Source organism: Cotesia glomerata, unplaced genomic scaffold (genome assembly GCF_020080835.1).
Source record: "Cotesia glomerata isolate CgM1 unplaced genomic scaffold, MPM_Cglom_v2.3 scaffold_14, whole genome shotgun sequence".
Taxonomy (NCBI): Eukaryota; Metazoa; Arthropoda; class Insecta; order Hymenoptera; family Braconidae; genus Cotesia; species Cotesia glomerata.
Genome location: NW_025401775.1, coordinates 371,378 through 385,917, shown reverse-complemented (window position 1 = coordinate 385,917; position 14,540 = coordinate 371,378). Strand labels below are relative to the sequence as shown.

Below are 14,540 nucleotides of genomic sequence, written 5' to 3'. Positions count from 1 at the left end.
TAAAAGAGTCTATAGTGAATTACCAGAACATCAAAATGAACTTGAAATATTTGAAAAAACTGTGAATGTCGAAGAAAGTCAACTAGTTGAGGAGTGTCTCTGAAGATTCCGTTTCCAAATCATCAAAACCATCCGAAACACCTGACCAAGTAGGAACTCCAATATTAATTCAAAGCCTGGTGGACGAAAAAATGTCCTCTAATTTATCTGAGAACTTGCAGTTGTCAAATGTGACAACTTCAACATCTGAAATGTGCAGCTCAACCGGTGAAACTTTTACACCTACTGAAATACATCTAGATCGCCTTAATTCTATTGCCAAAATTTTTAATTTATCTCCTGTAAAAAAAAAAGATTTAGATCGATCAAAAACATACGCTCAACGGAAATATCATGAGATGACATCGAAACTGCAATCATGCTTTGAACATCTTATGGAAAATGATTCTGACACAATTAAAAATAAACAATTGAACATTGACGATACTCCTGAATTAACCGGAAAAGAAATAATAAATCAGCTAAAAGAAAAATTTAATAACTGCAGCAAAGTGAGTGAAAAATTACAGATTTTATCTGTTTTGCCTTTAAGTTGGTCAACAGAAAAAATTGTTGATGTTTTTGAAGCATCTACATACATGGTGAAAAAAGTAAAACAAAAAGTCAGTGAAGATGGCATTCTATTCACTCCACAAAGAAACAAAGGTCATTCATTATTAAAAACTACTGAAGAGAAAATTCAACAATTTTATCGAAATCAAGATGTAAGTAGAGAGTTACCAGGTAAAAAAGAATTTAAATCTGTTCATGAGAATGGTCAACGGGTTCCAAAACAAAAACGGCTGATTTTGGGTAATTTAAATGAAATTTATCAATTGTTCAAGCAGAAATACCCATTTGAAAAAGTCAGTTTTTCAAAATTTGCTAGTCTGAGACCCCCTGAATGTGTTCTAGCAGGTTCATCTGGCACTCACGTAGTTTGTGTCTGTCTCATTCACGAAAATTTTAAACTGTCATTTCATGGTGCAAAACTTGACAAATTAAAATGAAGCGATGAAAGTCAACCGTTTTCTTCATATCGAGATTGCTTGAAAATGGTTATTTGTCCTCGGCCTACGAGTGACTGCTATTTGGGAACCTGTAGTAACTGTCCTGGCTCGACAAAATTAAGAAGAACGATCGAAAATATTTTCAATGATAACTTTGTAGATGAAATAACGTATAAACAATGGACTCAAGTAGATCGATGTTCTTTGGAAACGATTGTGAAATCAACTGATGATTTCGTTGATAATTTGGTAGAATCTATTCCAAAATTCCTTCAGCATGATTTTGTTGCTCGTCAACAGGCTGAATTTTTTCAAACTACGAAAAAGAATCTCGAAGTTGGACAAGTACTTGTTGTTGCTGACTTCTCAGAAAATTACTCATTTTTACTTCAAAACAGTGTCCAAGGAGCTTATTGGAATAATAGTCAAGCGACAATCCATCCATTTGCTTGCTATTATAGATCCATTGATGAAAATGTCAACAATATAGTACCTCTAAATTTGATAATCATTTCAGACAACTTGACGCATAATACAACAGCAGTTTATAGTTTCCAGGAAGTACTGACATCGTTTCTGAAAAATAAAATCCCAGACATTTCTAAAATAATTTATTTTTCGGATGGTGCAGCATCTCAATATAAAAATCGGTACAATTTGCTGAACTTGCTGCATCATGAGGAAGATTTTCAAATACCAGCGGAATGGCATTATTTTGCAACTTCACATGGAAAAGGTCCAAGTGATGGTTTAGGCGGAACATTAAAACGGAAGGTTGACAGAGCCAACCTCCAATCTAAAGCTGACGACCAAATTCAAACACCTGATGAGCTATTCCAATGGGCAAAAGAAAATATCTACGAGTTCGTTGAAGAACCAGATATTAAAAGCAGGTAAAAATCTGAAATTTCTCTGTTAGTACTTTATCTATTTTAAGTTTGGGTTTAAAGATTTAAGTCATATTAACATTTTTCAGGTTAAGAAAAAGAAAAGGAGCAACAACAGTAACTGAAGAATTGAAGAAAAAAAAATTTTCGTAACAGAATGTCAAGTAAACTTACACGTAAAAAGCCCTATTAAATAAATTAATAACCAATAATAAACAAATATCATTAATGTTTTTCTCATCATTATGCCACTAAATGAAATTTCAACTGTTCAAAATATCAAAATTACGCGATTTGCCAAACTGATTAAAAAAAAAAAAAATTAAGAAAAATTTTTTTAACAAATTTCAAAATTCATATTTTTGAAAAAACAAAAACACAGTTCAAAATTTCAGGATCTTTTAAGATTGGTACAAGGTAGTACACAAAAAAATTTGAGCCAAAAATTTATTGTCGACGGTCAATTTTGACAATTTTCAAAAATTCAAAATTTCACAAATTGGAGATTTTTCAAAATTTTTTTTTGGAAATTTTTTTTTTTTAATAGCCCCAAGTGTCCCCTTTGAAGTTTACCATAAGCGATTTTTTTAATTGCAATAGTTTTCGAGATTTTTGAAACATAAATTTAAAAAATATGGAAAATAGTGAAATTTTGGATTTTGCATAACTTTTGAAAAAAATTTTTTTAATTTTTTTCCTTTGGCAGAACTTCGTTATAGGATAAAAGAAAACTTCTGACCAAAATTTATCCAAATCGAAAGGGGTCGAGTCCAACTATTGGTCGATTTGACGTGGAATGACCCAATTATTATATTGCAATAGTTAGAAACTTAGGAATTAATATAAAAATTATTGTAAAGTAAATTCAATAAAAAAGTACCACAATTTAAATTGCGACGCATGCGCCACATCTAGTAAATAGCTAACGATCTGCCACCAAGTGGCAACAATAACAATTAGATGCTCTTGTAATGCTCTTTTGGAAAATGCAATCGCTCTACTGAAATTGTTATAAATTAATTAATTATGCGTGTTATGTCGTGGTATAATTCTAACATTATTTTATTTGTCTGGATAATATAAATTTTATTCTTTTAAAATATATTTTTAAAAGAAATGAAATTTACAGCAGACACTGATAATGAGAAACGCATTAAGTGTCTCGTCCGGCCTCGCCAAAAAATTTCCCGACATTAGGCAGGCTTATCTCTAAGGATTAAAAAGACCCTAAATACACAAGTAAATGGGAGTTTTATTGCCCTCTGTATTGACAGCATTTTTGAACAAGAACCTTAGAGATTTTTAAACGTTAATAGGATTAAAGTTAAGAGAATAATAAATTTAAAACTTTTAAAAATAGGTAATTTTAAATAACTAAAATTAATAATAAATTTAACAACAAATTAATAAATAACATTCACGTAAATAAGAAATATCTAAATAGTTAGAAAAAATAAGAATTAATAACTAAACAATAGGAAATATTTAAATAATTATTTAAATATTAATAAATTACAATTGTCGACAATTGCATAAATAATTATGCGCGAAATGAATAACTATAAGAAATGAATATCATTATTCGTAAAATAAACTAAATAAATAAATAAGCTAGTAATAATTATAAATAAAATATAAGACTTAGTTAACTAAGAAAAACTATGTGTTTGTGTGCATGTAAATGTGCTTACACGTATACCAATACATAGGTATATTTTAGCCTATAAGTAAGAGAGAGGCACATCATGCCTCTGGGCCCAAGGAAGGGAGTTCAAGCGAACATCTTGGAAAAATCGGAAGAGAGGGTAGAAACTAAGGGAAATAGACAGCTAATTGGCTACTGTTTTCCCCCAATTAGTAATTTGGAAACGCCCGGAAATTCGAGTCCCAAAAAGAACTTCGCATGAACTCTCTCGTCTTCCTGACCCCGAGCTGTGCGGATCGCCCAGTTAGCTAGTGACCGTGGTTTACGTATTTTAAATTAAAATCAGTGTCTTTGAATAAATTTCCATTTGTTATTTTAAAGTAAAAATCGTAATAATATTTTAAAACAATTCTTTTAACTTCAATAAAAATAAATAATTAATTAAACACGCTAAATAATAAAAATAATTGATCAAAGGAGCCACGTGTATCAACGTAACAATAAAGGTATGTGTTCAAACTTATTGTAGTTCCCCACGTGTTCAATATTGAATTATTTAATTTAAATCTGAATCAATAGAATTTTGTAAGGAATAAGCATTTAAGCATTTAACTTTGTAACCTTTGTAGCATTTCAATCTTTTGTAACTTTTATTAATTTAATATATTGAATAACATAAATTTGAAACGAAATAATTTATTTAAAACTATAAACCAATATCCTTTCGTAATACTTCTGGGTTCCCGATCTAGTGGTTGAAAAATACCAGGATCAAAATAAATTTAATAATTTACGTTCAACGATTTGGACGTAACAAAATTGGCGCTCGAACACGTGGACCAGAAGTTTTTGTGAAACGATATTGAGAAATTAATTTGTGAATAAAATTTATTAAATAGTTATTGGAAATCTCTTAAAATTTTCTGGAAATTATCTAGATTTTTGAATAAATTTTAAACAATTGAATTAAAATTTCTGAATTCTTGTGAAATTAAATAATAATTTTAGAGATTCTATAGAGAAATTCTCACGTTTTTAAAAATATAAGCTTACAAAAATTCTATGTAAATTTATTGCATGTGTAATTTTGATATTTTGAAAATTGTTTATTAATATTTGTTCCCCTTTAATGAAATTTTGTTGTGTTTTATAAATGTGCTAACCTATTAGTTAACAATTTCGTTCTTTATAAGTGAAATACAGAGGTATTGAAAAGGAAATTTTAAAATCCCGATTAGAACCCTTGTTTAATTAGGCATTGCCAAACGCGACTGTTCGTATATCGGTTAAATTCAAGAGGATAATTGAGAAAGAAGGATAATTATACCCTCCTTACTCTTCCAAACCGGATGCGCGAAAAGCTGCTCTGGTCTTCCCATCCTTTTAATCAGACGCATAAACAAAAAAAAAGCTACTCTGATTTCCTCACTTTTCTAACCTCTTATGCCCAAAAACGTGGTAAAAGTCAGGCCGCCGAATACGTTATTGGAAAAAAGAAACGCGATCAGAATTGTTAGTAATCACGGTTGTATAAACGAAATAGTTTTAGTAATTTGGGAAGATTTAATAGGGGATCGTAGGTCGGGTCAAAAATTAAAACGACTGCAGCTCCCAAATCCTGAACCCCCAAGTCTATCACTAGGAGTTTCTAAAACCGGTTGGGTCCCATTAATTCATTTAGATTAAATTTACATAACGAAATCGTGGGAAGAAATTAAATCGGAATTAAAAATTAAATGTCTGATGAAGAAAAATCGAAATCTTATTCACTGAGGAAAGACGGATACGTGCCGTTTCCAGAAGGTTTACCTCTAGTCACCCGGAAACGTAACGAAACAAAAAAATTTGAATTCCGAGACACGTTTGACGGTGAAAAAACTGTAGATTCGGGACTAGGAAAATCTCAAATCAATCCAGAAATCACTTCAGACGAGGATTCAGAAGACGAACCCCGTAAGGAAATACCTAGGGCAGATAAATCGGACACTGCAAGTACCAGTAACAATAACATTGATTTAACCATTAATAACGACGACACCCTTACAGAAAAAACGGTTAGCGTCCCAGTAGATAAAAAAACGGTTAACACCCCGGTTAATCAAGAAAAAGTTAACGACCCGATTGACCCAGGAAATAATAATAATAATAACCCCGAAGATCCAAACAACATCGACGAAATGGTTTTAACCGCGAATCAAAGTATCTCGTTAAGCGACGCTTTGGCGTTTGTACCCCGATTCGATGGAGTCCCGGAAGAACTCATCGATTTTTCAAAATGTTGTAAGGAAGCAAAAGACGTGTTACCCGCCGAAGCAGAAGCAAATTTATGCAAATTGATCTACGGAGTGAAACTAGGCGATAAAGTAAAGGCATCATTAAGCCACACCATCCCAGCAACAATTTTAGATTTGACGAAGAACTTAAAAAAGATTTATGTAGCCTCAAAGACGGTTTTCCAACTACAAGGCGAATTAGGACAATTGTATCAAGGAAAGGGTGAATCAGTAGTGGATTACGCGAATAGATTAAGGAAAAAGGTAGATGAAATCATTGAATGTAATGCGTCGGACAATCCTAATATGACCGAAGAAGAAAATCGAGCGTTCAAAGAAAAGATCAATTCTTCACTCGCGGCTATATTCACACAAAATTTAGACCAGGAAATCGACCAGCGAATGCCCATTTGCGCTAACGTAGATGAGGCCCTAGCAGCTGCCATAACAATTGAAAGAAAAATGAAAGCACGGAACGAGTTGATGTCTAAACCCAAGGAAAAGACTGCAGAAGAGAAGAAGAAGAAGAACCTAGTAACCTTCACTACTACCACTGATTCCCGAAACCCAAAGAACAAAACATCAAACTCGGGCAATAATAATCCTAATAAAAATACCAATAATGGGAACGGAAATTCAAACCAATTCGACCTCTCAAAAATTAATTGTCGTCGTTGTAGGAAACAAGGGCATTTCGCAAAAGACTGCCCCGAACGTCAATGTCAAATCTGCTACGAGAAGGACACGGAGCCAAAACATGCCCTCAATTAGCAAAAACAGGCCAAAATCAATATGCCAATTTAAGATGCCAATTGTGTGGTCAAAGAGGCCATTCCGCTAGATATTGCAAATTAAATCCAAATCAAGTCAACCCCCCTTCGAATCCCGGGCCGAGTCAAGAAAATTACCGACATCCTCCAAACACGGGAAACAATAATTACGCGCAAAATGCAGGGATGCATTGTGACGTTTGCGGACTTGATAATCACACCCAGGAAAATTGTAGGTGGTTAAAAACGATAAATTTTATCCAAGCAAACGCGAGACAATCTTTCTTCGGGGGCGCGAGAAGATCATCGAAATACCCGTCCTGTACACGCGATACAGAACGTGAGGATAGACGAAGACTCAGAATAAATAAAATCGAAGTAAAGTCTGATTTAGATAATTTACCCTTCGCTGTTGTCGGTAAATCATCTAAACAAGAGGATATTATCATGATGTTGGACTCCGGAGCGGCTCCAAATCTGATTAAAATAAAATACTTAAAGGATACAACTAAAATAAACAAAAACAACATCATTGAACTTCACGGTATTTCGAACACTCCTATATCAACATTGGGGAGTGTGAATCTAAAACTGTTTGGCAGACGCACCGAATGTCATGTCGTACCAAATAGTTTAGCCATCCCGCACGCAGGATTAGTGGGATCGCAGTTTTTCTCTGAATTTGGAGCCAAAATTGATTATAAAAATAAAATCTTAGAAATGGGGACCGAAAAATATCCATTCAAAAAACTTAACAGGGTTGAAAATGGGATTATGTACGTACCGCGACGCAGCGAATCGACCTTTTATATAAACGTCAAGAACCCCGAAGTATCACAAGGATACATTCCTCGGTTGAAAATTGGAAAAGGTATTTTTGCAGGGAGTTGCTTAGTCAAGGTAAAAAATGGACGAGCTTACCTTCAAATTTACAACTCGACCAACAATGAAGTAGGAATCAAAATCCCTACACTAAACGTACAAGAAGTGGAAAAATCATATACACCCTCCCTTATAGACCAAGATAAATCAAATCAAGATATTTATCACTGTTTAGGAATAACAAAAAGGATTTTCACCGTACTAAAGGACACCTCAACAGCAGAAAGATTTGAACAAACAAAACCCCTGTTGCGGTTAGATTATTTAGATAAAGTAGAACAGATTCACGTCGAACAATTAGTTAGGAAACATGCGGACCGATTTCACATTCCCGGAGAACCTTTGAGTTCCAGCGTTTTGTACAAGCACCGAATCCCGACTAATTCAGACTTCCCAATCTCCACGAAACAATATAGACTTCCACATAACCTGAAACCGGAAGTGGAAAAACATGTAAAGAGGGACTTGAGATGGGAGTATTAAAACCGTCAGAGTCACCGTATAATAGCCCTATTTGGATTGTTCCCAAGAAAGCCGACGCAAAAGGAAACAAACGATGGCGTGTTGTCATTGACTTTCGTTTATTAAACGAAAGAACAATCACTGATGCCTACCCCCTTCCCACCATTATTGAAATTCTGGACCAATTGGGGGGTTCCAAATACTTTTCTGTCTTCGATTTGGCGTCAGGATACTACCAAATCGAAATGGACCCATCTGATAGCCATAAAACCGCTTTTTCTACTCCTCAAGGTCATTGGGAGTATACTCGTATGCCCTTTGGTTTAAAAAATGCACCGGCTACGTTTCAGAGACTAATGGATAGCGCTTTAACTGGACTCCAGGGAATCTCAATGTTCGTGTACCTTGATGATATCATCGTCTTTGCCAGGAACCTTGCTGAACACGAGCAAAGAATAGATGACCTTATGGATAGGTTACGGAAAGCGAATCTACAACTTCAGCCCGAAAAATGCGAATTTTTACGTCCGGAGGTAAATTACTTAGGACATGTTATCAGCCGAGAGGGATTAAAACCCAATCCTGAAAAACTGGAAGCTGTGGAAAAGTTTCCAGTCCCGAAGAACCCCCGTAATATTAGGGAATTTCTAGGGCTAACTGGCTATTATCGCCGTTTTATTAAAAACTTTTCAAAAATTGCGAAACCTCTGACGAGATTGCTGGAGAAGGACCGAGAATTTGTATGGACTGAGGACGCTCAGGCAGCTTTCGAGGAACTAAAAACAGCTTTATGTACTGCACCAATCTTACAATACCCTGATTTTTCGAAGCCGTTCATCATAACCACGGATGCTTCGGGAGTGGCAATAGGAGCAGTACTGTCACAGGGAGAAATAGGTAAAGATAAACCTATCGCATACTACTCTCGAGTGTTAAGGGACGCGGAAACACGCTACGACACGTACGAGAAGGAAGCATTTGCTATGCTTCAAGCAGTCAAAAACTTTCGACCCTATGTGTACGGTCGAAGGTTCGACCTAATAACAGACCATAAACCGTTGGTCTGGTTCAAGACTTCAAAAGAAGGAAATGCCCGGATATTAAAGTGGCGGTTAAAACTCGCTGAGTATGATTATGACGTAACATACAAGCCAGGAAAAATAAATTTAAACGCGGATGCGTTATCTCGTAACCCTGTTGAACCGGTCAATGTGACGACACGCGCGCAAAGTCGACATATACCGGGGGTTATTGAGGAAATTGGAAGTTCGGAGGCAAATAAAAGAAAACCCCCAGGAAAACATGAGGGTCTGCCGGAGAGGGGACGAGGGAGGCCGCGAAAGACGGTAGAACTCCTGGATCCGTCCAACCTGAACCCGGAAATCTCCCAACCAGCGGAGCAGGACAGGTCTTCCAGGAAAACAAGGAGAGCTCGGAAAATCGATTCCCGTGTAGCAGACAGGGCGTCTGTCAGCGGATCGGACAGTCCGGTGGTAAAAACGGACATTAAAAAAATAAATAACAAAATAGAAAATAAAAATGATTCATCTCAGAATAGACCATATGAATCGGAATCCTCAGGAAGCGACTCTGACGCAGGAAGCGAAACGTCTACCAGTGAGTCGTCTAATCCTCAAGATGAACCAGATAACAAGGAAGGAAGAAATGATATCATTATCGTCAAAGATTTGTTTCAGTATAGGAAGGATAACTTAGTCTACTTCCCGGACGAAAATGGACAACCCTGTGATGTAGGCTCCAAATTATTAAAAGAACTAGGTAAACTCCCAAAAATTGGATTTATGGATACTGGCCAGGTCTATTGGTCCAAAAAGGGGGAAAGAAACTACTTCGGTTTAGTAATTCGGGGAACAGAAGGGGAATCGTCGTTAAAAATTAGATTACATATAGCAAAAACGCTAGTTAAGCTCAAGGGAATATTACGGGATAAAAATATTTCGTCCTTCTCGATCGCGTATTCTGATTTTATAGAAAATATTCCATGGGCAGAGATACTCTCTCTGATCTGTGAAATATATGGAACAGATGAAATTAAACCCATTATTTGCTTAGGTACAGTTAAATATGTCTCTCAGGAGGACCGTGATAGGATATTCTATGAAGCCCATAAGTCCCCTGTGGGAGGACACAAAGGTGTGTCAAAAACATACAACCGTATCAGAACAAATTATTATTGGGAAAATTTAAAACAGGATGTACAATTCCGGATACAACAATGTATAGATTGCCAACTAAAAAAATTAGTTCGCGTTAAAACAAAACAGCCAATGCTAATCACCGACACACCCGGATTAGTATTCGAAAAAATTGCAATGGACATCGTGGGTCCATTACCGGTTACAAAACGAGGTCACGAATATATACTCACGATTCAAGATCAATTGTCCAAATATTGTATAGCTGCCCCTTTAGCATCTATGTCTGCTATTGCCGTCGCGGATACCTTTATCAAGCGTCTACTTTGTACTTTTGGTGCTCCCAAGGTATTATTGACTGATCAAGGTAGAAATTTTATTAGCGCTTTCATGCAAAGGATTTGTAAACGTTTTAAAATAAAGAAAATTCAAACCACAGCTTTCCGGCCCCAGTCAAACGGCTCCCTAGAACGTTCTCATCACGTTTTAGGAGAATATTTAAAACAGTATGTTAGTAGGGATAGCGAATGGGATGAATGGTTAGAACTAGCGACATTTTCTTATAATACCTGTATTCATGAAGGAACGAAATTTACCCCTTTCGAATTGGTATATGGGAAAATAGCACGTGTACCCACCGAGGAACCTTTGCACGATCTAGATAAATTACCAACGTACGATGGCTACATAGTCAATCTAGTTGAGAGATTAACAAAGATTCGTAAATTGGCTCGGTCAAACCTAATAGATTCAAAGGAAAAATCGAAGGAATTATATGACAAAAAAATCAAAGCAGTAACTTTTAAAGAAGGTGATAATGTGTTCCTTTCAAAAGGACCCAAACCCCATAAGTTCGGGGACCAATACGATGGTCCATTTGAGATCTTGCAAACGTTTCCGGATGGAAATGTAAAGATTAAAATAAAGAACACAACAAAAATTGTCCACCCTAATCGGTTAAAATTATCTAAAATTAAACCCCAATCTGTTACCAAGAAAAAAACAAATAATAAAGGGGAAATCGTGGACTCAGACCCCGATTACCAACCCTAATTATGTTTCTGTTACAGATGAAGTCTCTATTTGCAGTATTGTTCGTCTTATTTGTCACTCCAACTACCGCAATGATCGGATACGATTGCGGCAGCGAGTTCTTAAATATGACAACAATATCCCTTCTGGATATTGATGAATGTGATTACCAAGGAGATCGCGTGGACCAAAGCCTAGTGGACATCGCGTTATTACAGTTGAATGAGTTTGATCATATCAACGTGTTACAATGTAAAATTGAAATTACTAGAGCGGTGTATTATTGTGGAATGCATTCCCACGTATCTTTAGTAGAGAATGCCCATATGGAATACGTCCACACGATCTCGCGCGAAGCCTGCCGAGTAGCACATAACTACGGCACTCTTCGCATCAGTAACACCGTCCTCGACGGGTTACAGGTAAATTCAACTGCTATGAGAAGTATAACGCTTGCAGGAAGTATCACAAATGATGGTACTTGTGCAGGTACACAGTATTCCGACCCTTACGGCACCTGGAATTCAGTTATCGTAATGGGTACTGTAAAAATCACTTTAAAATCTTTCTTTTCTAGAGTTAAGGTAGAATTTAATAAAATTTATTTACCATCGGGATTTAATTGTAAGTTAAACGAAGGTAGTTGTGTTGACTCTGATGGAGGTTACACCTTTTGGGACTCAATACCTCAAAAATTTTGTAAAGAAAACACTTATTCTGTACTTTTTAAGGGACTAGTGACTAAATTAGTCTCTAAATCAGGAACAGTGTTTTCTGTCAGCGTCAGAGACACAAGTTTTTCGCTTACTACTATTGGAACTGAGGACTCATGTGGTCTTTCTATGTTGAAAACCGAACATCCGCGTTTATTTATTGTCCAGGGTAAAGATCTTGCTTCCTTGGGAGTCAATAAAATAGTAGAGACCAATCCAGAAAATTTGGATCTTTTCTTGTACGCTAATGCTAAGTTCGTGTATGTAGAAAGATACTTGAGAAATCAAATTCAATCCCTTTACGAAAATGTAATGATATACCGATGTAAAATAGAGAAAGATATGCTTAAAAACTCATTGGCCATCGCATCAACCCAGCCCGACGAATTTGCGTATAGATTCATGGAAGGCCCCGGATATATGGCTGTCCTCGCCGGTGAAGTTATACACATCGTTCAATGCATTCCGGTTGAAGTAAAAATACGACATGCGATCACCTGTTATAACCGAATTCCAGTAACACGGGGAAATCTCAGCGTGTATTTGATGCCGAGAACTCACGTCCTCACTAATCAAGCTTCTGAAATTCCTTGTAATTCACCACTACTTCAACATTACAAACTGGGTACAACATGGTACAAGTTCATGCCGACCCCTGTAGAAACCATACCCCCGGTCAGCCTAAAACCCGATACAAAAGGAAGTTGGAGCTATCGCAGTCCCTCCAACCTAGCAACCAGTGGGATTTACACTCGAGACGACTTGGATGCCATGAGGAATCGAATTATGTTCCCGATAGAACAAACCTCGGTAATTGAATCAGTTGCCCAGCAGTTCTCCAATGGATCAAGAATGAACCCATCTATCATGAATGTACTAAATGAAGAAGTCCTGGAACATTTAGCTGAAAGTGCGTGGGACAAAACTTGGGGAAGATTCATCAAGTTCGGGACCTACAGCGCTGGCGTCATTGGAATAGTAATGTGTTACCAATTAATTAAATCCGTTGTTGATGTTCTCTTGCACGGAATTGCGCTGCATTCCGTTTATGGCTGGTCCTTCCATTTATTGGGAGCAATTTGGGACTCAGTAGCTCAACTCTTGTTACACCTAGCAAGAAATCCACTGGACTCAGGAGTTCCTGCTCAAAAACCGATAGAAAGTGACAATCTGGATCCGGAAAAAGGATTAACGCCAAGTGCACCAGAAATCTATCCACCATTACCAACCCATGGAACTACTGACAGCCAACCAACCCAGGAAACTACTGCCCGCCAACCACGACTGTCCATCAAGTAAGAAGAAGTCAATGAGTTTTCAGCAAACATCTCGTAGAATAACTTATTAGTAAAAATAGGATTAGTACTAATTTAACAAACCAGAGACGGACCAGAGACTTCGCGTCGCACTCGTTCAAATGTAATAGATTTCTTTTCACTCGTGCTTCCGTCTAACGGCGGTGGTGTTATGTCGTGGTATAATTCTAACATTATTTTATTTGTCTGGATAATATAAATTTTATTCTTTTAAAATATATTTTTAAAAGAAATGAAATTTACAGCAGACACTGATAATGAGAAACGCATTAAGTGTCTCGTCCGGCCTCGCCAAAAAATTTCCCGACATTAGGCAGGCTTATCTCTAAGGATTAAAAAGACCCTAAATACACAAGTAAATGGGAGTTTTATTGCCCTCTGTATTGACAGCATTTTTGAACAAGAACCTTAGAGATTTTTAAACGTTAATAGGATTAAAGTTAAGAGAATAATAAATTTAAAACTTTTAAAAATAGGTAATTTTAAATAACTAAAATTAATAATAAATTTAACAACAAATTAATAAATAACATTCACGTAAATAAGAAATATCTAAATAGTTAGAAAAAAATAAGAATTAATAACTAAACAATAGGAAATATTTAAATAATTATTTAAATATTAATAAATTACAATTGTCGACAATTGCATAAATAATTATGCGCGAAATGAATAACTATAAGAAATGAATATCATTATTCGTAAAATAAACTAAATAAATAAATAAGCTAGTAATAATTATAAATAAAATATAAGACTTAGTTAACTAAGAAAAACTATGTGTTTGTGTGCATGTAAATGTGCTTACACGTATACCAATACATAGGTATATTTTAGCCTATAAGTAAGAGAGAGAGGCACATCATGCCTCTGGGCCCAAGGAAGGGAGTTCAAGCGAACATCTTGGAAAAATCGGAAGAGAGGGTAGAAACTAAGGGAAATAGACAGCTAATTGGCTACTGTTTTCCCCCAATTAGTAATTTGGAAACGCCCGGAAATTCGAGTCCCAAAAAGAACTTCGCATGAACTCTCTCTCGTCTTCCTGACCCCGAGCTGTGCGGATCGCCCAGTTAGCTAGTGACCGTGGTTTACGTATTTTAAATTAAAATCAGTGTCTTTGAATAAATTTCCATTTGTTATTTTAAAGTAAAAATCGTAATAATATTTTAAAACAATTCTTTTAACTTCAATAAAAATAAATAATTAATTAAACACGCTAAATAATAAAAATAATTGATCAAAGGAGCCACGTGTATCAACGTAACAATAAAGGTATGTGTTCAAACTTATTGTAGTTCCCCACGTGTTCAATATTGAATTATTTAATTTAAATCTGAATCAATAGAATTTTGTAA

General features: G+C 35.8%; 1 protein-coding gene across 1 annotated transcript; it reads left to right on the top strand.

Annotated features, from left to right (window-relative positions):
- Positions 1-1,094: 1,094 nt before the first annotated feature.
- On the top strand, positions 1,095-2,158 carry LOC123273817. Its single transcript, XM_044741292.1, has 2 exons — positions 1,095-1,942; positions 2,026-2,158. The coding sequence occupies exons 1-2, from the start codon at positions 1,095-1,097 to the stop codon at positions 2,087-2,089; spliced, it is 912 nt and encodes a 303-aa protein (XP_044597227.1). The 3' UTR covers positions 2,090-2,158.
- The last annotated feature ends 12,382 nt before the right edge of the window (positions 2,159-14,540 follow it).